The sequence below is a fragment of the Rana temporaria genome, chromosome 8 (assembly GCF_905171775.1).
Source record: "Rana temporaria chromosome 8, aRanTem1.1, whole genome shotgun sequence".
NCBI lineage: Eukaryota > Metazoa > Chordata > Amphibia > Anura > Ranidae > Rana > Rana temporaria.
In genome coordinates, this window is record NC_053496.1 from 107,147,934 (window position 1) to 107,171,742 (window position 23,809).

The window sequence follows — 23,809 nt, forward strand, 5'->3', positions numbered from 1 at the left end:
GAACCATGTCCATAGAGAAAAATAGATTTTCTCTCCTCGAGTGTTTTGAAGCTTCAAGCTTGAAGCTACAAAATGCTGAGGTGTGAATATGGCCAAAGGGGAACCGTTTGTTTTTATTTTATAAATGTTTCCTTCCTCCCCCTAAAGCTTACAACAAATATTTCTCATCTCTACCAACATTTTTAAAGCTCTATTGGAATGCAGAAAATTATCTATATGATCAAAAATAAAAAATACCATAACAAATAATGCTGATGGTTTTTCATGTGTTGTATCATTTGTTCCTAGAAGTAGTAATTTCTATAACTACAGTCATGAGGATATTACATTTTCATGAGAAAACACATAAACAGCAGTCAATCTTCTCTGTCTAATAAAATATATACTGTTCATAGCTATTATAAAAAAGCAGCAAAAGGCCACTTGCTCCTACTGTTGAACTGACAAACTGGTCTTTGTCTAGACAGGACTTGGCAATGACAGTGACAACTTCATAAGGGAAAGGTCTTCAAGGCTCGTTTTGCTTTCTGTCACAATGGTGCATGTCCTGTCTCATTCTTGGAGATGCACTTCCGTATTGTTCCCCATTCCAATTAAAGGTAGAAAACGAAAGACCTGTGCACTTCAAGTACCACTATGATGATAATAGAGTATTGAGCGAATCTTATCAGAGGTCAAGTACTGTAATTATGTGTCACTTTCTAGCCCTACAAGACTGGTGCCCCTTCTAAAACTGAAAAATGATCAGTACACCTTTGGCACAGCCTGGGACCTGCCCAATCAATGTGGCTGCTAAGCAGCATCTGATTTGTAGCTGGCGCCATAGTGGCAATGCACAGCACAGCTCGGAGTGTTTCTAACAAACAGGGCAGACTCCTATTGATTTTAATTAAAAACCTGCGACCGCATAGAGCAGAGCTGAAATGGTCTTTACAGTACAAGTGGGCTGGTGACAGAGTGGGTTCATGCTTCACTGCTCACTCAAAATGTCCTAGGCTATAAAGCAGAATCAGAAAATAAAATGTACCTTTTCCCTGATACAGAACATGTTACAAAAGACCACAATTGATTGAATGTTATTTACATTTAAAAAGGACAAAGTCGCACATTGCACTATAATAAATAGAACATTTTTTTTAGATATATTTAGGTATTTCTAATTTAGCAATAGCATTATAAAACTACAGTTTATATGCAAACATACGTTATAAATAAAACTAACTGGAGAGCTAAATATCGAATGGTCGAATGGTCGAATACCTTACAATATCAAAGTGCAGACTGATAAACCTTATATTCATTTCCACATTGTATTCCAATCATTTCTAGCCTACTCCTATTATTCTGAATAACTTTTAAGTTTGTAAACTTAATTTGTGAAGATCCCCACACTTTTAGCTCCTTGAATTCTGTGACAAGTACTCACTATGCCCTGTTAGTAGGCACTGTTGTGTCACACATTTCACAGAGCCTGCTATCTGAACTACAGAGGTGCTGAGAGGAGGATTTTGCAGGGGCGGAGTCAGTAAAGGAATCGCTGCTTGCAGGCAGCAATGTGCCATGGCATATTTAGTCCTTAGAAATAAAGTAAACAGCAGAGCAGAAGCTGCAAAGCATGCAGGGTATTGAGTTCTGGAAAGAGATGTCCTGCAGGCAAGCATAACTCACATCATTAAAGGAGATTTTTCTCCTAATCAAGCTTATATAGGGTTGTCAAAAATAATGCTTGTTTTTATTGCTATTCCAATGCTGGTGTTATAAAATAACTAAGTGTACCAATTATAGATTCAATTTAAAGTGATAATAAGGGAAAATTAAAGTGATTGTAAAGTCTTGTTTTTTGTTTAAGTTAAAAATATCAAACATGTCATACTTGCCTGACCTCTGTTATGGTTTAGCACAGGGCAGGTCCCTCTTCAGTGCTCCTGGCCCCTCCCTCCTGTTGAGTGCCCCCTCAGCAAGCAGCTTGCTATGGGGGCACCCGAGCCAGGTCAAAGTTCCCTTTGTGATCCATAGCAAACCATGTTAAATGGACTGTAGTGTGTTTCTGCAAAACTGAAAACGCACTAAAAAACGCATTGATGTGAACCAGGTTTTAGGGTGAATTTTTTTCAGTCTTATAGCTTTAACTATAATAAAGTGACTACTTATATGGGAAACAATTAAATGTATATAGGCTTCAGAGGGAAATTGTTGGGGACTTCAAAACAGTTATGCCCTGTACGACCAGTTTTCCGACGAGATTCCTCTCAAACCTGCCTTGCATGCACACGTTCAGTCAAAAAAACGCTCTACCAAAGCACGGTGACGTCCAACACGTACGACGGCACTATAAAGGGGACGTTCCATTCAAATGGCACCACCCTTTGGGCTGCTTTTGCTGATCTTCAGGTTAGGAAAAGTTTGGCGTGAGACGATTCGTGCTTTTCAGCCTTGTGCTTTTCAGTCCGTTACTGCGTGACAAATGTGCAATCTCCATTACGAACGCTAGTTTTAACAGAACATGCGCGTTTCTTTTCCCATCAGAAAAGCATACACATGAGCGGTTTTCGAAACGAGAAACACGTCGGGAAAACTGCTATGGAGCATACACACGACCAGTTTTCCCGACCAATCTAAAAAATAGCAGTTTTCTCGTTGGGAAAACCGGTCGTGTGTACGAGGCATAAGTGTGCGGCATTTTTGAAAATACTGTTAAATACAAGTGAACTATCTGTTAAAAAAAATGCATTTAAAATTGAATGCAAAAATCAATGTATGTGTGGCCAACTTACTGTAAGATACCGTAACTTTTTTTTGCAAACTGCAGAGTTTGTCTTGTGTATGAAATCGTTTAATCTTCCTCTTAGTATTCCATAAACTGAGGCCAATTCAAACACGGTTTCAAAGTAAATGTAGAAAAGGTTTCTAAGTGTGAATGAATTTCAAATATTGAGGATGATTTTAGAAAAGTGAGAGAAACATGGAGCTACTAAATATGACATTTAAGGGGTTGTAAAGGTAAAAAAAACTTTTCCCTAAATAGCTTCCTTTACCTTAGTGCAGTCCTCCTTCAAAGCAAAATCGAAGGATGAGGTAAGTGAAGGAGGACTGCACTAAGGTAAAGGAAGCTATTTAGGGAATTTTTTTTTTAACCTTTACAACCCCTTTAAATTATTTGTTTCATTAATTCAAAGAACAAAAATTAAACCTAATTGGTTGCTATTGAAAAAGCTCTTCTTTTTTTTTCAGTTTTTTAACTCATTTGCTGCCAGAGCTGTTTTTGCATTTTTTGCACACGTTTAAAAATGTTAAGCCTGAAGATTACATAAAACCCCAAACATTATGGGCTAGATTCAGTAAGGGCAGCGTATCTTTGTGCGGGCGTAGCGTATGTTATTTACGCTACGGCTCCGCAACTTAGACGGGCAAGTGCATTATTCACAAAGCACTTGCTCCGTAAGTTGCGGCAGCGTATCGTAAATGGGCCGGCATAAGCCCGCCTAAATCAAATGTGGAAGGGGGGGGCGTGTTTTATGTTAATGTATGATGACCTGAAGTGATTGACGTTTTTTACGAACGGCGCATTCGCCGTCCGTGTACATATCCCAGTGTGCATTGCTTCCAAGTACGCCGCAATGACGTATTGGTTTCGACGTGGACGTAAATTACGTCCAGCCCTATTCGCGAACGACTTACGCAAACAACGTAAAAAATTCAAAACCCGAAGTGGGAACGACGTCCATACTTAACATTGCGTGCGCCTCATAGAAGCAGGAGCAACGTTACGCCGAAAAAGCCTTATGCAAACGACGTAAAAAAATACCGACGGGCACACGTAAGTTTGTAAATAGGCATATCTAGGTCATTTGCATATTCTACGTCGAAAATTACGGAAGCGACACCTAGCGGCCAGCGTAAATATGCACCCTAAGATACGACGGCGTAAGAGACTAATTTAGGCGTATCTGGTTTCCAGAATACGCTTAAATTTACGACGGCGTCTAGCCCTATATGTTTTCTAAAAGCAGACACTCTAAAATAGTAGTTCATGTTTTGTATGCCACATGATATTAGCGCAACATTTTAGGAAATGCAAAAATTCTGTAAAAAATACACTTTTAGGGCACACAAATGCAAAAGCATACCATTTTTTTGTGAAATATAAAAGATGAGTTTGTGCCAAGTAAATAGATACCCAACATGTCAAACCTTAAAATTGTGTGTGCCTATGAAACCGTGACAAACAGTTGACTTGTCAAATATACACAGTGCCGGTGGCTGCTACTGCCGCCAATGTGTGCAAGACTCCCTGCTACCACATACACCAGTGGCAGTGAAAAGGTTAAAGTGTTTTTAAACCCTAAAACAATAATGATTAATGTAATAGTGCACCTCACATTATTGGTTGCTTGTGTTACCATTTCTGTCTCCAGCATTTTGTTCACCCTTAAACTTTTTTAAATCACCTACGATTTTTAGGGCAACTATGTACTGCCTTGCAGGTTTTTCCTAAAGACCCAGCATAGCCTCCCTAATGTGCACACTCCTCTTTGGGGAAAAATCTTGATGCAGGGACATGCCATGCACCCACAGCATGTGCAACAGCGAGGGAGCCCTTTTGTAAATCAACACGTGCAGTGCATGCTCCCTGGCTGGAAGCTCATTCATTGTGAAAAACTTCACAACAGCCAAAGCATGTGTTTGGGGTCAAAATAAAATAAATCACATTGCAAATGCACCTAGTAAGATGAAATTGGAGGAAAACAATTACCAAATGAGGGCTTAATACTACTTTCAGTTTTTATTGTTCCAGTTCCACTTGGTTCTTGCTCTAACATTTTTTAAGAAATTCTTAAAAGACAGTAATAAAATTGCAGCAACAGTCTCAGAGAACTCTACAAATCTGCCCTATCCAAACTCTATAAAGCAGTTTCAGACACCCATCTCCAATCCCCGAGTTAATTTTCTGGCATTGGACCCAGCATATTAAGGCTAGACTTCTGCCTAGTGGTAGAGATGTATCAAAAGTGTGCTTTCAAGTAAAAAATGGGTGCTAGGTAGACTGAATTATATACACTGTAGGCAAAAGACATGTAAGAATGGCATTCCATTGAAAGATTCTTAAATGTTATGGCAATGGAAGCAAATTATAAAGTCCTAACCTGTTGGTACCTTGTACCTGCCAGAGTGGCTAAATATGCGCCTACTCACTCAGCCCTTTGTTTTTGGGGCGAAATCATTTTAAAGGCTTATATGCATGGTATTGTTATAAAAAGTGTTTGGGGACCTGGGTCCTGCCCCAGGGAACATGTATTCATACAAAAAAAAGTTTTAAAAACGGCTATTATTTCGGAAGCAATGATTTTAATAACGCTTAACGTGAAACAATAAAAGTGAAATATTCCTTTAAATTTCGTACCTGGGGGTGTCTTTGGTATGCCTATAAAGTGGTGCATTCCCGTGTTGAGAAAAGTCCCTGCACAAAATGACATTTCTAAAGGAAAAAAAGTAATTTAAAACTACTTGCGGCTATAATGAATTATCGGGTTCCCCGCAACACAAATAAAAGTAATTGAAAAAAACAGCATGGGTCCCCACCAAGTCCATTACCAGGACCTTTGAGTCTGGTATAAATATTAAACCCCGAAACAAAATAAAAAAAAAATGGAGTGGGGGTCCCCTTAAAAATCCATACCAGACCCTTATCTGAGCAAGCAACCTGGCAGGCTGCAGGAAAAGAGGGGGGGGGGGGGTGAGAGATTTTTCAATGACTTATCTGTATTGCCGGCTCCTGACAATTCATTATAGCCACGAGTAGTTTTAAATTACTTTTTTTCCCCTTTAGAAATTTCATTTTGTGCAGGGACTGTTCTAAACACGAGAAACATGCGCTAATTTACAGGAATATTATAGACACCCCCCAGGTTCGTGTCTCATAGACTTCAACGGTGTTCGAACAATTTTTTTGCCTATTTGCGTGTTCTGCTGCGAACCGAACCGGGGGTGTTCGGCTCATCCCTACTTACCTCCAAATTTCGATGATTCGGTCCTTCTGCCATGGTAGCCGATTAGCTGATTCAATAAATCACTCACCCATTCATTTATTGAAAGTCATATTATGCATTGCACTGGTACCTGGATCAACCTTGTCTCTTTGCCTTTCTACTTTTTTCACCTCTTTAATTTCTCTTCTTCCCTATTTTAATTTCACAGCTCTTTACCAAAATGCACCTGACATGTACACCCACAATTCATTTGTAGTAACTACTGGTGGTTTTGATATATACCAGGGATAAGCAATTAGCGGACCTCCAGCTGTTGCCAAACTACAAGTCCCATCATGCCTCTGCCTCTGGGTGTCATGCTTGATGCTGTCAGAGTCTCGCTATGCCTCATGGGACTTGTAGTTTGGCAACATCTGGAGGTCCGCTAATTGCTTATCCCTGATATATACTATATCACTGAGGCCTCGTACACACGACCGAACATGTCTGCTGAAACTGGTCCACAGACCAGCTTCAGCGGACAGATCCGACCGTGTGTACAGCCTAGCAGACAGGTTTCCAGCAGACAAAAGTTTTAAAGCATGCTTTAAAACTGGTCTGCTGGAAACCCGTCTGTCCGTCATGTCCGCTGGTTAGTACACCTAACCAGCGGACAGAAATCTCCTGCATGCGTCGAATGGATTCGACGCATGCGTGGAAGTATTTTACTTCCTGGTTTGGTGACGTGGTGGCGTCAACATCGCCGCCACGTCACCGCGCTGTCTGTCCGCCGGGATTTCGGTTTGATGGTGTGTACAGCCATCAGACCAAAATCTCCCAGCGGACAGGTCCGATGAAAACGGTCCGCGGACCGTTTTCATCGGCCATGTTCAATCTTGTGTACAGGGCCTGAAGGTATGGGTATATTACTTCCCACCATTTATTTAGGTCATGCGTATCTGATTAATACTGATAAGATAGTTTATGTTATTCATTTATATACATAATATTGTTCAACAAAGAGCTTTACTAATTGTACCCTTGTATAAGTAATTAATGCCCTTTCAACTTGTTGTGTAATAAAGACTTTTGACAAGGAAAGATTCCTAAAATCAATGAAAAGCAAACACTGGGAGTATCCATAATGAAGTACAAAGGTTTTGCTCTCCTGCACCACAGTCTAACTTCAGTAGTTGTTTGGGATTCTCTGCACAGCGCAATTACTGTTCAATTGTATTACCTTCACTGTAAGAATAAATCCGGACATGTACAGGGGATTCTCTCGGTCTAGTTGTCCAAAGAGTGTTAAGGCACCACTGAAGTAATCCAAGGCGAATATGCTGTTGGTGTTACCTGTTGGGGAGTGAATCAAACATAAAATGAAATTGTTACCCATCTTGCAAAAAAAGGAGAGAAAAATCATAATCAATTTTAATCACTACAGATATACAGTATATATTAAAATGAGTACCTAAAATATGGAAAAACACTTTCTTTAAAGGGGGCTTCCATTTAGGCATTTTGAGTAGAAGGTCACTAAGGAATAGAGTTGAGCAAATGCCACCACTGGTCATTGTTAAAACATTTTTTTATTAGATGGATTGATATTTCTTTTAGTGATATTTAATAACCACTGAGATTTATTTTTTTTCTTGCTAAAAAATAGTTTCCCTTAATTTCGAACGAACACCCTTAAAATTATTAATTTTTTGCAAAGTAGACTTTACAAGGTCTAATCAGATTTTGTGCCACAATTTATGGGATATTAAGATACATGCCAGCTTTTAGGGCTTTTAAACATGGAACTTGGTAATGGTGCACTTGATCCATGAATTGTGCAGGTCATACACAGAGGTATCAGAGGTAATAGGGGCTGATGTACAGGTCACAAACAATGGGAGGATGGAGATGAAGGGCTTAATGATCAGAAGTGCAATATGAGGAAGGTGAAGGATTAATATACATATCAGATCAGGGACAGTGTGGGTCTGCACTATACTGTAGAGGAGTCATGACAGTGGAGGGGTCTACACGAGTGTTTCTAGTAGTGAATAAACTTATTATTTTTGCTGTGGGCTGGCTGCAATCAGGGATTTTTTTCATCTCATACAGAGTTCGCTGTGAGAGTTGAACGTAAAAGCTGCAGCTGACCAAAGCCAGTGTAAGCATGGTGTTATTGCTGTGATTGGTCACAGTGTTTACATGAAACAGAGCCACTCTCATTGGCTCTGTGCATTCATTCAGTGAGCTTCGCTGTTCATTGACTCACATTGTGGTACTCATGTAGGCGCTAGAGGACTCACTCAAGCATCTAAAAGGAGATTTAACTTTAAAATGGTCTCCTGCCTGCTTACCTGCTTATGTACAACAGTCAGATGGCAAATGGTTAAGAACTTAAATGTGGGAGTGCTTGGGTATGGATGAGGCTAATGCATATGACTATGGAGGCAGTTTAGATGCAGCTCTAAACTGAATATTTCCAACAATGTATATGCATTTTTGATCTTCTAAACATTTTGTTTAGAAGATCAAAAAAAATTTATCTGGCAAAAGAGGGTTTTTCAAAGGCCAAGTTTACCTTTTGAATAAAATTGACTATGTTGACAAGGGGCTCCAGTAGGTAAAAAAAAAAAAAACTTCAGCTTTGAAAATTGTCATTCTCAAGGCCTGGCTGAAAAACTCTCATTGTTCCGATTTCTTCATCCTGCATTATTGCTAGGACACATCATATGTTGAGTGTTCCCCCCCCCCCCCCCCAGAAGCACAGGAGTGAGTTCAAAATGCGCAGTGCATTCTCTTTCCCACTTTAGCAGCAGTGTTTGTGATGCCGGGGCGAACACTCAACATCCCAGTGTCCTACTAATAAGCCAGGATGTTATGGCTATGTTTCGGGAGTGCTGCCTACAGGCCTACAGGTATTGCAAGTACATTAAAGTGATTATAAAAGGTTAAAAAAAAAATGTATTCACTTCAACCCTGAAAGGATTTGTCCCCATAATGACCAAGCCATTTTTTGCGATATGGCACGGTGTTATTTTAACTGACAATTACATGGGCATGCAACTCTGTACCCAAATACAATTTCCTTTATTTCCCCACAAATAGAACGTTCGTTTGGTGGTGTTTGATCACCTCTGCGGATAAAAAAAATTGCGCTATAAACATAAAAAGACAGACAATTTAAAAAAAATATATATATATATATATATATATATATATATATATATATATATATATATATATATATATATATATATATATATATATTTTACGTTTTGCTAGAATATATATTCAATAGAAAAAGTAAAAAAAAATATTCATCAGTTTAGGCCAATATGTATTCTATATATTTTTGGTAAAAAAAATAATTGCAATACGCATATATTGATTGGCTTGCACAAAAGTTATAGCGCCTACAAAATAGGGGATAGATTTATGGCATTTTTATTGTTATAATTTTTTTACTAGTAATGGTGGTGATCAGCGATTTTTAGCGGGACTGAGACATTGCAGCGAACAGTTAAGACCATTTTTACACTTTTTTTGGGGGACAAGTGACATTATTACAGTGATCAGAGCTAAAAATATGCACTGATCACTGTATAAATGACACTGGCAGGGAAGGGGTTAACACTAGGGGGTGATCAAGGTTTTAAATGTGTCCTAGGGAGGTGCTTTCTAACTGTGGGGGGAGTGGACTGACTGGGAGTACAGAAAAATCGCTGTTCCTAATCACTAGGAATGGACAATCTCTCTGTACTCCCCTGCCAGAACGGGGATCTGCTTTGTTTACATAGGCAGATCCTCATTCTGCCACTCAGAGGAGCGATCATCGGTGGCCGTCGGACATCGCGGCTGCCGGATCTGCACATTGGGTCCCCCGCCGTGCAGGGGCGCACGTGCCTCATGCACGAAATGATGCACGGGTACGTCGCTTTGCACAATAGGAGCGTCCTGCCGCAGTATATATGCAGTGGGTGGTCCTTAAGTGGTTAAAATAGCAGACATGTTATGCTTACCCGCTCTGTGCAATGGCATAGAGCAGCCACAATTCTCCTCTTCTGGGGTCCCCCGGCAGCGCTCTCAGCTCCTCCCCCTTGCCAAGTGCCCCCACAGTAAGCCACCTTATCCAGGGATGAAGTGAGTTTGAAAAGGCAAGTTATTTTACCTATGTTTGTGCATTAATATGTTATAGTTTAAGTACAAAAGTTTACATTTTTTCAAAGAAATCTGCCAAAGTGTAAATTCGAATAAAACTCAAGGCTAGCCATAATATGACTACTTTTCTGCAAAATACATAACGTTGACAACCCCTTACAACACACAATCACATTTAAAATACAAAGGCTGACCATTTACAATCAATCTTTGTAATCACTACATTGCATTTCAGTTCCTGTATCACTCCATCAACAGAGCTATTGGTGATAGAGATGTATTTGGCAGTAGAGATGTGAAATCAATGTTCTTCCCAATTTAATTCCATAGGGCTTCCATAAGAACATGTACCTACACTGTACAAGTTAAAATCATTAACATCTCTTTTCAATCAACTACCCACACAAGCACAGTAAATAACGCACAAGCCTTGCAGGGAAAAGATGCCCGATTACTCACTTAATCTCATCAAGTAGCTTATCCGTACACAGCTTAGATCAATAGGGTGGTATTTCTTTCTTATAAAGATTGCTGCGTCATTGATTTATTTCTCTCCTGAGCTTTATCTTTGTGTGATATATACTTGCAATGCAATTCCTGCTTATACATACATTAGGTCAATTATTTGACATGTGCTTAATGCTAGACACCTGTAGCTAATGCAGAGGACACTATGACACTCGAGCAGACAACCTACGACTCTCTGATGCCCCAAGTCCCAAGCTAGAACTGCAGTGCGGCATCAGCCAAAAGGAAGCAACCATGTTATATATTTAATTGAATAATTTCATTATGCCTAATCCTGCCAGCATAGCAAACCCTCAATGCAAAGGGCTACCCTTTGCTCTTAAAAAAAATGATTATAAGAATCCACATGGCTTCAACAGTTATACACATGGACAAATTGGGTAAAAAGGAAACTATAAATGGCAAATTTTCTCCCCCAAAATGTGATCCATAAACACCATTGGCTTGCAAGCATAGACACTGCCCACCCTCTAAGGGCCTTGTCACACCATTGCATTAGATTAGAACATTTACAATACATATGTGTTGCATTCTGTTACATAAATTTTAATGCCATGCAAAATATGTATTAAATACATGTTTTACTTTTCTTTTCATCATTTCCTGTCTTCATTTTGTGGGTTGTCTCTATTGCAAATGTGGACATGTTACTTAAAAAACACATATCATGCATATCATCTTGACCATTTTGTAATGCTTGTTTTTACAAAAATGCACAAAAGATGTAGCAAGAAGGATTTTCACAAAATGCAATGCACTGTCTTATAATAAAACACATGGATGTGAAGAGTTTCATAAATTGTAATAAAACTAGTTTTGTGTGCTTTCAGTGTGCTGCGATCCTGCACTATAGCGCATACAGTACAGACCAAAAGTTTGGACACACCTTCTCATTCAAAGAGTTTTCTTTATTTTCATGACTATGAAAATTGTAGATTCACACTGAATGCATCAAAACTATGAATTAACACATGTGGAATTATACATAACAAAAAAGTGTGAAACAACTGAAAATATATTTCATATTCTAGGTTCTTCGAAGTAGCCACCTTTTGCAGCAGACACATCTCTAGAACTGATAAGAGGAGACTGTGTGAATCAGGCCTTCATGGTAGAATATCTGCTAGGAAACCACTGCTAAAGAAAGGCAACAAGCAGAAGAGACTTGTTTGGGCTAAAGAACACAAGGAATGGACATTAGACCAGTGGAAATCTGTGCTTTGGTCTGATGAGTCCAAACTTGAGATCTTTGGTTCCAACCCCCGTGTCTTTGTGCGACACAGAAAAGGTGAACGGATGGACTCTACATGCCTGGTTCCCACCATGAAGAGGAGGAGGTGTGATGGTGTGGGGGTGCTTTGCTGGTGACACTGTTGGAGATTTATTCAAAATTGAAGGCATACTGAACCAGCATGGCTACCACAGCATCTTCCAGCGGCATGCTATTCCATCCGGTTTGCGTTTAGTTGGACCATCATTTATTTTTCAACAGGACAATGACCCCAAACACACTCCAGGCTGTGTAAGGGCTATTTGACCAAGAAGGAGAGTGATGGGGTGCTGCGCCAGGTGACTACCTCTTGAAGCTCATCAAGAGAATGCCAAGAGTGTGCCAAGCAGTAATCAAAGCAAAAGGTGGCTACTTTGAAGAACCTACAATATGAAATATATTTTCAGTTGTTTCACACTTTTTTGTTATGTATAATTCCACATGTGTTAATTCATAGTTTTGAAGCCTTCAGTGTGAATCTACAATTTTCATAGTCATGAAAATAAAGAAAACTCTTTGAATGAGAATATGTGTCCAGACTTTTGGTCTGTACTGTATATGTGATGGTGTGGCTCTGTGGCAGCTGGAGGTATATTTTTTAGGGGGGACGGCAAACAGTCCATTCATCGACTCCCCTCAGTTGGTCTGGGCACAGGCACCCCTCCCGTCCCGGTCGGCACAGAAGCTTTCCCTTCATCTACTCCCCCCTCCTCTTTGGCAGGCCAATAGGATGGCTTCTCCTTTCGGCCAATCAGGTGATGGGTCTCCTGACTGGCCAGGAGGAGAATCAGGAAGAAAAGAGTGAATATTAAGTTGAAATTGTCACACAACCCTTTTTTGAAGCCAATTATAGCCTCAGGCTCTAATCCTGTGCTTCTAAAAAAAATTGGAATCCATGCTTCCTGGCGCCCTGCATGTAGATAAGGGGCTGGACGTATGGATTAGGGGGGCGGCCGCCACTGATGTGACCCGTGAATAAAATAAGTGCAAGCATACCTAGAGATTAAACCCATCCCTCCTTAAAACTCTATAGCTCACAAAATAATTAATTTAGTTTTATATACAGCAAGGGTTAGTCAAAGTCTCTGACAAGCTTTATTGCCATCTACTTGGATGAATTTCCTTCACTTCCTGTCAGGACAGGACATCATAGGACATTTTTCCAACAAGTAAACAGAAAAACACCAAACAAGAAGCACACACACTGCTTCAAGCAACGTTCAGGTATACCTAGCTCCAGGTGCAGACCCCGACTCACCATCGTCTGTAGCATAAAGAGGAAGACAAATAAATGGTCGCACACCAGAGCCAACAGGATACATGCTACATAAAGTCTTTATTGTCGTATTTCAGACAATCATGCAGGATTACAGTTGACGCATTTCACACAAAAGTACAGTGCTTGTTCACAACAAACAGTAATCAAGCAAGGTACTTTAATGTGAAATCCATCAACTGTAATCCTGCATGATTGTGTGACATACGAGAAAGACTTTATTCAGCAAGTATCCTGTTGGCTCTGGTGTGCGACCATTTCTTCTTCTTCCTCTTTAAACAGAAAAACACACTTAATAAAATTAAGAAAACACAGACCACTATCTGTTTGTAACTGATTGCATCTCAGTATTCTGGTGACACCAGCACCCCCATTTTCTTGTACAGATGTCACAGTGACAGAAAAGTAAGGGATAGTCTCTACAATTGAATCAAAGACAAATAATTACCACTATATCCTATTCTGACAAAACAAAAAAAAAAAAAACGAATGATGGTCCTTGATCACTCCTGAAGCTTAAGGATGTGATGGGGTGCAGAGGGGAAGCGATAATAGACAGTGGGAGATTGCACTGCACACCCCAAATTGTTGTGAAAGGAAAACATACCCCAGGGGCTTTGTGTTGCAGCAAAAAATTATGAATGATGGTATTAGATTGTATCAAAAGCATTTTAATTGGATAAATATATCACAGAGAACATGTCGGTTGTATTTAAAAACATGAGTGGCAAGTAGTAACAATAAACAAAAAAAGAAACATTCACATGATAACACAGCCGTGAGAGCAGATATACAATAACATAACATGATTATGTAGTAATTGAATCAAAAATATTGTTATAAACCAACGCGTTTCGACCTTTTCACTTGCGGTCATCTTTAGGGGGGTAAAATGGAGATGCTCTAAAAATAAAATACATTGTGTGGGTGAAATTGTTAAGAAACAACAAACACTCTCAACAAAGGAACATCTACTATATTTGTAATATTGTAAATGATAGGTATATTTTCCCCTTAACGGCTGGGGGAAGGGAAACTTTCCCATGTGCGGAGTCTGTGGACCGACCGAGAACCATGTGGCCATGACCAATGCCCCCCACGACCCGCGGGAAGGGCAAGGAGGAAAATCACAGGCTGTAGGTGAAGGGACCAAAACAACAGGCCCACGAGAGGTCACACTAATGCCCCACACACAAGGGAAAAGGGGGGTTTCCAGAGGAGGAGGCCCAAGGTACAGAGGCAAGAAACTTGAACCAAAGCAGGCACCCCAGGCTGTAAAGATATGAGGAAATATGTAATGATAGGGAAGGTAGAAAGATTTATACATTAATATCTTCATTGTTAAAATGAGATATATAGGAGAGGTAAACCCATAGTGAAGTGCCAAAACGAGAAGTGAAGAAAATAATAAAAACAAAGGGAGATGGATGAAAAAAATGAACCTTATGTGATTTGTGAAAATAAGTGGATCTTAAGAGATGTATGAGATGGATGTGGAAATGTGAGTATGAAGTGTTTAACAGAAACATGGGAAAAAGAAGAGGTGAAAAGGGGGAGTAAAAGGACATGGAAGGAAGTGAAAGATGCATTTGACTGTAAGCAAGCTTGGTGAGGGGGCCGTGGTGAAGGGGGAGTGAAAGGACATGGAAGAAAGGGACCTTGTGGCTATTCAATTCAGAGCCCATGTAGCCATCACGAAGGACAGACCTTAAACGGTATCCAGTTGAAAGTAAGTAATGCCTTACAACACCTCTGATTACATATTCACCAGGACCCCCCTTTTGGGGCTCTGTTTAGATAACCAGTTACTCCTTTTTCCTTTAAGGGGAAATGGTTCCTCAACTAAAGCAGTCCATGTATCCTATTTTACATCCTTTACACATTCTTCCTCACATCATCTTATTTTTTGCGCTATAAACAAAAATAAAGCGTACATTTTAAAAAATATTAATATTTTTTACTTTTTGCTATAATAAATATCCCCCCAAAATATATATAAAAAAATCAATTTTTTCCGGAGTTTAGGTCGATACGTATTCTTCTACATATTTTTGTAAAAAAACTCGCAATAAACGTTTATTGATTGGTTTGCGCAAAAGTTATAGCGTCTACAAAATAGGGGACAGTTTTATGGCATTTTTATTAATAGTTATTTTTACTAGTTATGGCGGCGATCAACGATTTTTATCGTGACTGCGACATTATAGTGGACACATCTGACACTTTTGACACTATTTTGGGGCCATTGTAATTTTTACAGCGAAAAGTGCTATAAAAATGCACCGATTACTGTGAAAATGACACTGGCAGTGAAGGGGTTAACCTGTAGGGGGCACTGAAGGGATTAAGTGTTTCCTAGGGAGTGATTACTACTGTGTGGGGACGTGGCTTTTACATTTTAAATTTTTGCTTCAGTTATGCCAACAGTACGATTTTCAAAAAGTGATGCTGGGTTAATTCCAGATTAAAAGTCTTATGTCGCGTACACGCGATCATTTATCGGCATGAAAAAAAACGAAGTTTTTCGGCATGTAGAAAAAACAACGTTTTTCCAACTTCATCATTAAAACAACGTTGCCCACACACCATAGTTTTTTAAAAATGCTTTAGCAAAGCGCGGTGACGTACAACGGAACTATAAAGGGGAAATTCCATGCGGATGACGCCACCCTTGGGGATGCTTTAGCTGATTTCGTGTTAGTAAAATACGATTCACGCTTTTCTGTCTGTTACAGCGTGATGAATGTGCTTACTTCATTATGAGTGGTAGTTTTACCAGAACGAGCGCTCCCATCTCATAACTTGCTTCTGAGCATGCGCAGGCTTTTAACGTCGTTTTAGCCCACACACACGATCATTTTTTACAACCCGAAAAACAACATAGTTTAAAACGTTGTTAAAAAATGCAGCATGCTCGAATTTTTTTTTTTTAGTCTTTCAGAAGCTGAAGAATGATGTGAAGCCCACACACAATCATTTTAAATGAAATTTTTTTAAAACAACGTTTTTTTCATGCTGAAAAATTATCGTGTGTACGCGGCATAACTTCTGATCATGGGGTATTGACCAAATGGCAAATACCTACACATCCAAGCTAATAACAATAAAAATATTTATTTTGTGTACACATCTATGTAATAATGGATTATGTTCTACAGCTTTATTTTTATCATAGTTATAAATAATATTATTAAAGTGGTTTTAAACTCACTTTTTGGACTTCTACCTATAGGTAAGCCTAGAATGAAGGGAAAAGGGGAATGGCAGCCTCTAGCCCCCCTTTTCCTCATGGGAAAGTGGCGGGAGAACAGTTTTCAGGTTCCCCTTTGGAGCCCGACGCTCTCAGGGAGGATTTGGGCGGGCTCCCAGGTCTGAGGGGAGAAAGGCATAGTGACCTCTCTGTGACCTGTGAAAGCCCGCTCAAAAATACAGGTCAAATCCACTTACACCCCATTTACACCTCCGCGACTCATAATCAGCTAGTATACATACTAGCTGATTATGCCTTTGTCTTCAAGGGTTTTTTTCCCCCCGTTTTTTTTTGGGGGGGGGGGTATTTCCTCTAATAATTGGTGCCACAGATTAAAGATGAAAGGATTAATACATTTGCCAGACTGACTGATTCACGTGCAATGACTTTCATAATAGGAAAATTGAATGTACCTAGGTGAGGATAATTTATTAATACAAACTTGCTCTGTCAGAGCTGCACTCCACTGAAATGTCTAGTTAGCTAGATGTGGATCATGGAATCTGCAACAGATGCAATTTTTGGAGCATAAATATTCCATCAACCCTTGGGACCATTTCTCTCACTTAACCTTGAGATCCCTTGTCTTCATGCTTCCAACAAAGGAACAGCATTTCCAAGTCTACACAATGAGAGACAATTGTATAATGGCTAAATGTAAACATTATAGTCCATCTAGCAAGACAATAACCGGCCAAATCCGAATCACTACAGAACCGTTTACTCCACCAAGAGATCACCAAGAGCTGCTTAGACTTATTTCAGTCATTTGGCCCACTCTTCTGGTAAAATTCAAACCCAGTCCATTGCTCTAAGAGCAAGGCAAATTAATCTCTGTTAAACCAGAAAGCTGACCAAATAAAATGCCTTTTCTGGAACATACCCTATTACAGAATAAGTCATTTGCTTAGCCTACAGTTGAGTGATGGGTTGGCAGAGTCACTAAAGCTTGAGACTTTCTCCATAAATCTGCCAAAATGTTGTGTGGATTACTTCCCAGGATTAATTACAGTGTTTGCCCTTCAAACAAAACCTTGACCTCAATCAGTGACTCAGCGGCACAAACCTCTATGTAGAATTATCATATCTTTATAATAAAAACATTGATACACTCTCGCTAGGTAATGCACTTGGAAAAGTCAACACAAAAAAAACCAAAAAAAAATCATGTTTACTAAGGTATTTTACACCGTATAAGTGTTCTTATATGTGGGATAAGAAAGATGTAATTTCTTTTAACAGTCACACTAGGTGTAGATTTGGGACATGAAAGAAAATGACCCTCTCTGAGCTACAGGAAATGTGTCCAGGTTTCATTTTTTAATATATGTTCTCATAGTATATATAGCATTATTGTCAAGTAAAAAAGTGGATGGTACAAATCATTGGGCCAGATTCACGTAGCCCGGGCGCAGCGTAACGTAACCGATTTAGGTTATACAGCCGCAAATTTTCTGTCTAAGTGCCCGATCCACAAAGCACTTACCTGGAAATTTGCGCCGGTGTATCCTAAATCCGACCGGCGCAAGGCGGGCCAATTCAAATGGGGCGGGTACCATTTAAATTAGGTGCGCTACCGCGCCAGGCGGACTGCGCATGCTCCCGACTCAAATTTCCCGACGTGCTTTGCGCGAAATTACGACGCGCCAACGTTTTGTGAATCGCGACGTGAAAAAAAGACTTGCGCCGGGAAAAAAAATGTTTTAAAAAAATTCAAAAGCGACGCGGGAAAGATGGGTATACTTTTACATGGTGTAGTAAGTTTACACTTTGTAAAAGGTGCCCTATCTTTGCGACGGCAAACTAACACTTGCGGCGACGTAACAACGGGAAAAAGTTTTGTGGATTGCCGTAACTGCTAATTTGCATACCCAACGCTGGTTTACGACGCGAACTCCCCCCAGCGGCGGCCGCGGTACTGCATCCTAAGATCCGACAGTGTAAAACTATTACACCTGTCGGATATTAGGGATATCTATGCGTAACTGATTCTATGAATCAGTCGCATAGATAGAAACAGGGATACGACGGGGTATCAGCAGATACGCCGTTGTATCCCTTTTGTGAATCAGTAGACCTCTGTATAGACACCGTCGTATCTCTTTGAGAATCTGGCCCACAAACTGCAATAAAATCTTGACAAACATTAACCCTCTATGGACAAAAAAAAAAAAACAGTGGGCCGCAGCTCACTTTACTGCAAACTCAAATGCCAGCCAGTTTCCATGAAACAACCATTGTTCTTTGAAGTTGGTATAATTGTGACAATTCTGTACGGACTGGGATAGCTGGTAGGTAGGACTGATGTTGTATTAAGAGTGTGTGCTTAAAAAAGTATGTTTTGAGGTGCTATACATATTTTCATGAAAATGAAAACCATGAAAAGGTATACACACAGAATTTGAATAACATCTAGGCCAAATTAAGCATAGGCAGCTTTGGAATTATGAGACCTTGAATCAAGGGAGGACAAACATGGTCCAAGTGGCCCAATATCTTTTGCATGATTCTGATGTACCCTGATATCTGGACTCTTCTCTCTCTAGGCCTGTCACAGAGAATTGTTATTTTGCTTTTGGTAAATGCCTCATTATATATATATATATATATATGAAATTTGTCCCCAACTTACTTGCTTTAGGGCATACAAAAGTGAAGTTTGTTACAGTATATTCCCTAGAAAGCGCTTGCATCTGATTCATTAAGATATAGGTAATAATCAACCACAAGGCAAACCCTAAAGCAACACATAGTAGGATGCAATATATCCAATGGAATTAGAAATTTACCCTGTCCACTTAATTACAGAATAATTGATAATTGCAATATTGACCTGATTCTAGTCAGGAGCTTGAGTGACAAGCAGACGTTATAGTACAGCAGTGTTTACAGTAAAGTAAATGTAACTCATTAACCTATGCTTGCTGCTTAAAGGGGAAGGGAGAGTGTAATTAATCTGAAGAATTATGGGAGGAACTATACATGGGTGAATGTACTACAAAGGTTATCATTGGAATTTGTTATAGACCTCCCAGTGTTGAGGAGGTGGAGACTCAGCTCCTTGCACAGATAGAAAGGGCTGCAAGGGCTGGGACAGTGATAATAATGGGGGGGTTTTAACTACAAGGAACTGATGGAGTAATGGCACTACTGGAATAGTTTAAGAGCAAAAATGTATACAGCTATTACAAGACAATTGTATGGTCCAATTTATAGAGGCCCGTGCTAGGAATGATGCTCTGCTGGACCTGGTAATCTCAAACCATGCAGAGCTTATTACCAATTTTCATATAAAATAACATCTGAGTAGCACTGACCAGAACATGATTTCATTTATAGTTAGCTGTAAGCAACAAGCTCATACTGGAAATGTAAATGCTAAGAGAGCACATTTCCCAAGGATAAGGGCTAGTCTCCAAGACTTAGACTGGGGGGGGGGGTGTAATTGGCATTGATGAATACAGAACAGAAATGGGAATACTTCAAAGAATGAAAACTTATTGCCCATGGGAATAGACTTTGCAGTAAGTTTAAAAGGCTAAAAATGAAGCCTCTGTGGCTCACTGCGAAAGTTAAAAAAGCTATAAATATTAAAGCGGAGGTTCACCCTAAAAAAACATCTATTCACCATTACATCCAGCATACTTCGGATATGTAAAGTATGCTGGACTTTTTTTTTTTTCGGGGCACATACCGTTTAAAAGTTCTGTTTCACTCAGTTCGGCTTCTCTCTGCCGCGGGGAATAGGCGTTCCTAGGCAGCGGTGTAGATGATTGATGTGCTGTTATGGCGCATCACGCTTTCCGAAAATATCCGAGCTGGACTCGGCTCTGTACGGCGCCTGCGCCTGCCGTGTAGAGCTGACTGCGCAGGTGCCGTACAGAGCCGAGTCCAGCTCGGATATTTTCAGAAAGCGTGACGCGCCATAACAGCACATCAATCATCTACACCACTGCCTAGGAATGCCTATTCCCCCGCAGCAGAGAGAACCCGGAAGTCGGATGAAAAATAACTTTTAAACGGTATGTGCCCCGAAAAAAAAAAAAGTCCAGCACACTTTACAAATCCGAAGTATGCTGGATGTAATTGTATTTAATTATTTTAGGGTGAACCCCCGCTTTAAGAAAAGAGCTTTTAAAAAATATAAAAAAAAGAAGGGATGCTATCACCGTTTAAATGTTACAAAGAATATAAACGAATATGTAAAAAGGAAATTAAGGACGCAAAAATTCAAAACGAACGACAGATTGCAAAAGATAGTAGAACAAACTGCAAACAATTATTTAAATATATTAATAGTAAAAAGGTCAGGTCTGAGCATGTAGGCCCATTACAAAACAAATCTGAAGTGAGTGACTGGGGACAAAGAGAAGGCAAATTTATTAAATACGTTCTACAGCTTTGTGTATACAAAGGAGCATGGGGGTTGTAGTGACACAGCCCCAAATGATCCAGAATTGCTCAAAAGTGATATGGTCCAGAAATATGTAGACAGAATAAATGTGGATAAACCACCTGGATCAGATGGCATCCACCCACGGATCCTAAAAGAATTCAACTCTGTAATTTCAAAGCCATTGTTTCAAATTTTTAGGGACTCTTTAATGACTGGAATGGTACCATTGGATTGGCGTAGGGCCAATGTGGTGCATATATTTAAAAAAGGATTAAAGTCTTTACCAAGTAACTATAGACCTATTAGTTATAAAATATGGAGAAGAATATACAGTATATTGGCCTCAACTGTTGAAGATTTTTTTATTTATTTTTTGGGGATACTTATTTGTTTATACCGCAAAAAAACTAAAACAGAGGTGATCAAATGCCATCAAAAGAAACCTCTATTTTGGGGGGGGGGGAAGACATACATTTTGTTTGTGTACAACGTCGCATGAACGCGCAATTGTCTGTTAAAACGACGTAGTGCCGTATCGCAAAAAATGGCCTGGTCATTAAGGGGGAAATCCTTCCGGTCATTAAGTGGTTAAATATAATGTCTATGGGTCCCCTTAATGTGCCTGTAAAATGGTGCATCTGTAGCATTCAAAAAACATGCTACAGCAAAAATGCAATTTCTAAAGAAAATATGTCAATATTCTTTCCTACAGGGTCACAGAGAGGTCTTACCCACAGTTGTTATGGGACGTGCTAATTATATATTTTTTTTAAATTATGGAGAATTTGTGGGGACGTGTGACACCATTATTTGGCTTACAATTACTATGCAAGACTAAGTTAACATTCTTGAATGAAATGGTCTTTAAATATTGTACTACCAATGATTTACTTACCATATACTAATAAGCCATATCATATGTTAAAAAAAAATGCACATGTAATGAATGGAAACAACAGGAGATGAACCTCTTTCTCTACTGAACTCAGAAGAACTTTAAGCAATTAATTTTCTCAGCAGTTTCCAAGCCAGATGAGCTGCAGCTGTAACAAATACTTCCTAAAATATTTCTCTCTCCTCCCCAAAAATGTAAGTGGAATCAAAGCCTTGCTGTGCTTAAACTGTAAAACAGGCTAATCGCTTCTGCCTTTGATGTGTTCTGCATGATTTTTTCCCATGATAGCTGTCCCTGCTGAGCTGCACCCACTGGTCAGGATTAAGGCAGGCTTGCCATTCACACTGATACATCTGGGCGTGACTGTGCAGAAGTAGTATGCTGCTGATGATAGAAAATGTAAAGAAAAATGTAGAACACCGATGACTGACTTTTCATTTTCTTCATACTGTGTTGTCTACGATTTTACAAGCAAAATGTAGCTGGTTGAAAATAGCACACCAAAAAAAAAAAAAAACTTAAAATCTGTTATCTTTATGCCTGTTAGTAATGCAATTGTAAATTACTACTTTATGAGGCAGGGTTCACATATTTATGGCCACGGTTCACAGCATGGGGTCCTTTCCTGTTCACCGGTTCAGGTATGAATAAAGTCCTCATTTTTTCCTCAATTCGCACCTGAACCAGACCCAGACTTTCACATGACCCTTTTGGAATGTGGACCGCAGTCGCTCTGGACCTGTGTGAACCAGCTCCATTGAGAGTCGGTCACACTTTCAAACCCACATCCAATTCCCACATACTGTATGTGAACCCAGACTAAAAGAACCCTTTACCAGTTTATGGATTAAAGTTGATAGAATTTCAAGCCCACACAAACTTCTCTATCTGTATGAAAATTCCCTTCCACCATGGAACTAAAGGGGAAGGAGCCTCTGAAGATACCATACTGGTGCTGACTGTCATATAGGCCAGCATAAGCATGGGGTCAGGTCTGAATGTCTGCCAGCCCTAAAGTTTCAATGAGATAACTGCATACAAATCAATGTACTTAGAGTAACAGACTCAAAGCTATGCCTGGAGTTCAGCTTAAATAATGTGTGTTGATCGTCTAACTCAGTGTTTATCAACTCCAGCCCTCAAGGCACCCCACCAGGTCATGTTTTCAGGATTTCCATTATTTTGCACAGGTAATTTGATCAGTTTCACTGTCTTAGTAATTACGACAGCCGTTTCATCTGAAAAAGATCCTGAAAACTTGACCTGTTGGGGCGCCTTGAGGACTGGAGTTGAGAAACACTAGTCTAACTCTGTGGTCATCAACCCTGTCCTCAGGGCCCACTAACAGACCAGATTTCATGTATTACCTTGGGGAGATGCAGACTAGATTACTGCAATCACTGAGCAGCAAATGATATCACCTGTGATGTATTTCAGTTATCTTGCAAGCCTGGCCTGTTAGTGGGCCCTGAGGACAGGATTGATGACCACTGGCCTAACTATATGTACTGTATATTTAGTGTATTTGGTATAAGGCCTGTCATATTGCTCATTTCATATGCAGGTTATTAAGTAGACTGACTTACTGAAAAAAATGCTTCCTTTGTGTGGCTTAAACCTCAACTGCTGTCAAAGGTAATATACAGTGGCTGTCAAACTTTTTCTTTTATTACAGCACTACAAATTTTTAAAATGTATTTTTAATTAGAATACATTTTTAAAAATGATATGTCGTATTCCCTTTTCAAACCCACAGGTGGGCCTTAAACTTCTTTTCACATCTTTATCTTTATTGACCCCTGTTGGGAAAAAAATTGAAATATTCTTACAGAACTGAATTACTGAAGTTCCAATGAGAGTAATTTTGCCTAAATGAAAAGGAGGTTTTGCTATCTGTTTAGTTAACTTGTAGAGTTCATGAAATCATATGTAATGTATTAAATGTTTACTTGTTTAAAAGAAAATACACATCCTAAAAACATATTAAGTTTACAAAGTGTACGCAATTAAAAAAAAAAACATCCAAGATAAAATGAACCCGAACCAATATAGTAAACCTTTGAACACCAA

At 39.5% G+C, this 23,809-nt stretch overlaps 1 protein-coding gene across 1 annotated transcript in view; it reads right to left on the bottom strand.

The window, feature by feature from the left end:
- LOC120910431 (cadherin-23-like) overlaps window positions 1–23,809 on the bottom strand; it is a 299,339-nt gene that overhangs the window by 69,117 nt on the left and 206,413 nt on the right. Inside the window, exon 7 of the mRNA XM_040322191.1 lies at window positions 7,207–7,319. Within this exon, the coding sequence (XP_040178125.1) occupies window positions 7,207–7,319 (113 nt within the window). The remainder of the gene's footprint in view (window positions 1–7,206; window positions 7,320–23,809) is intronic.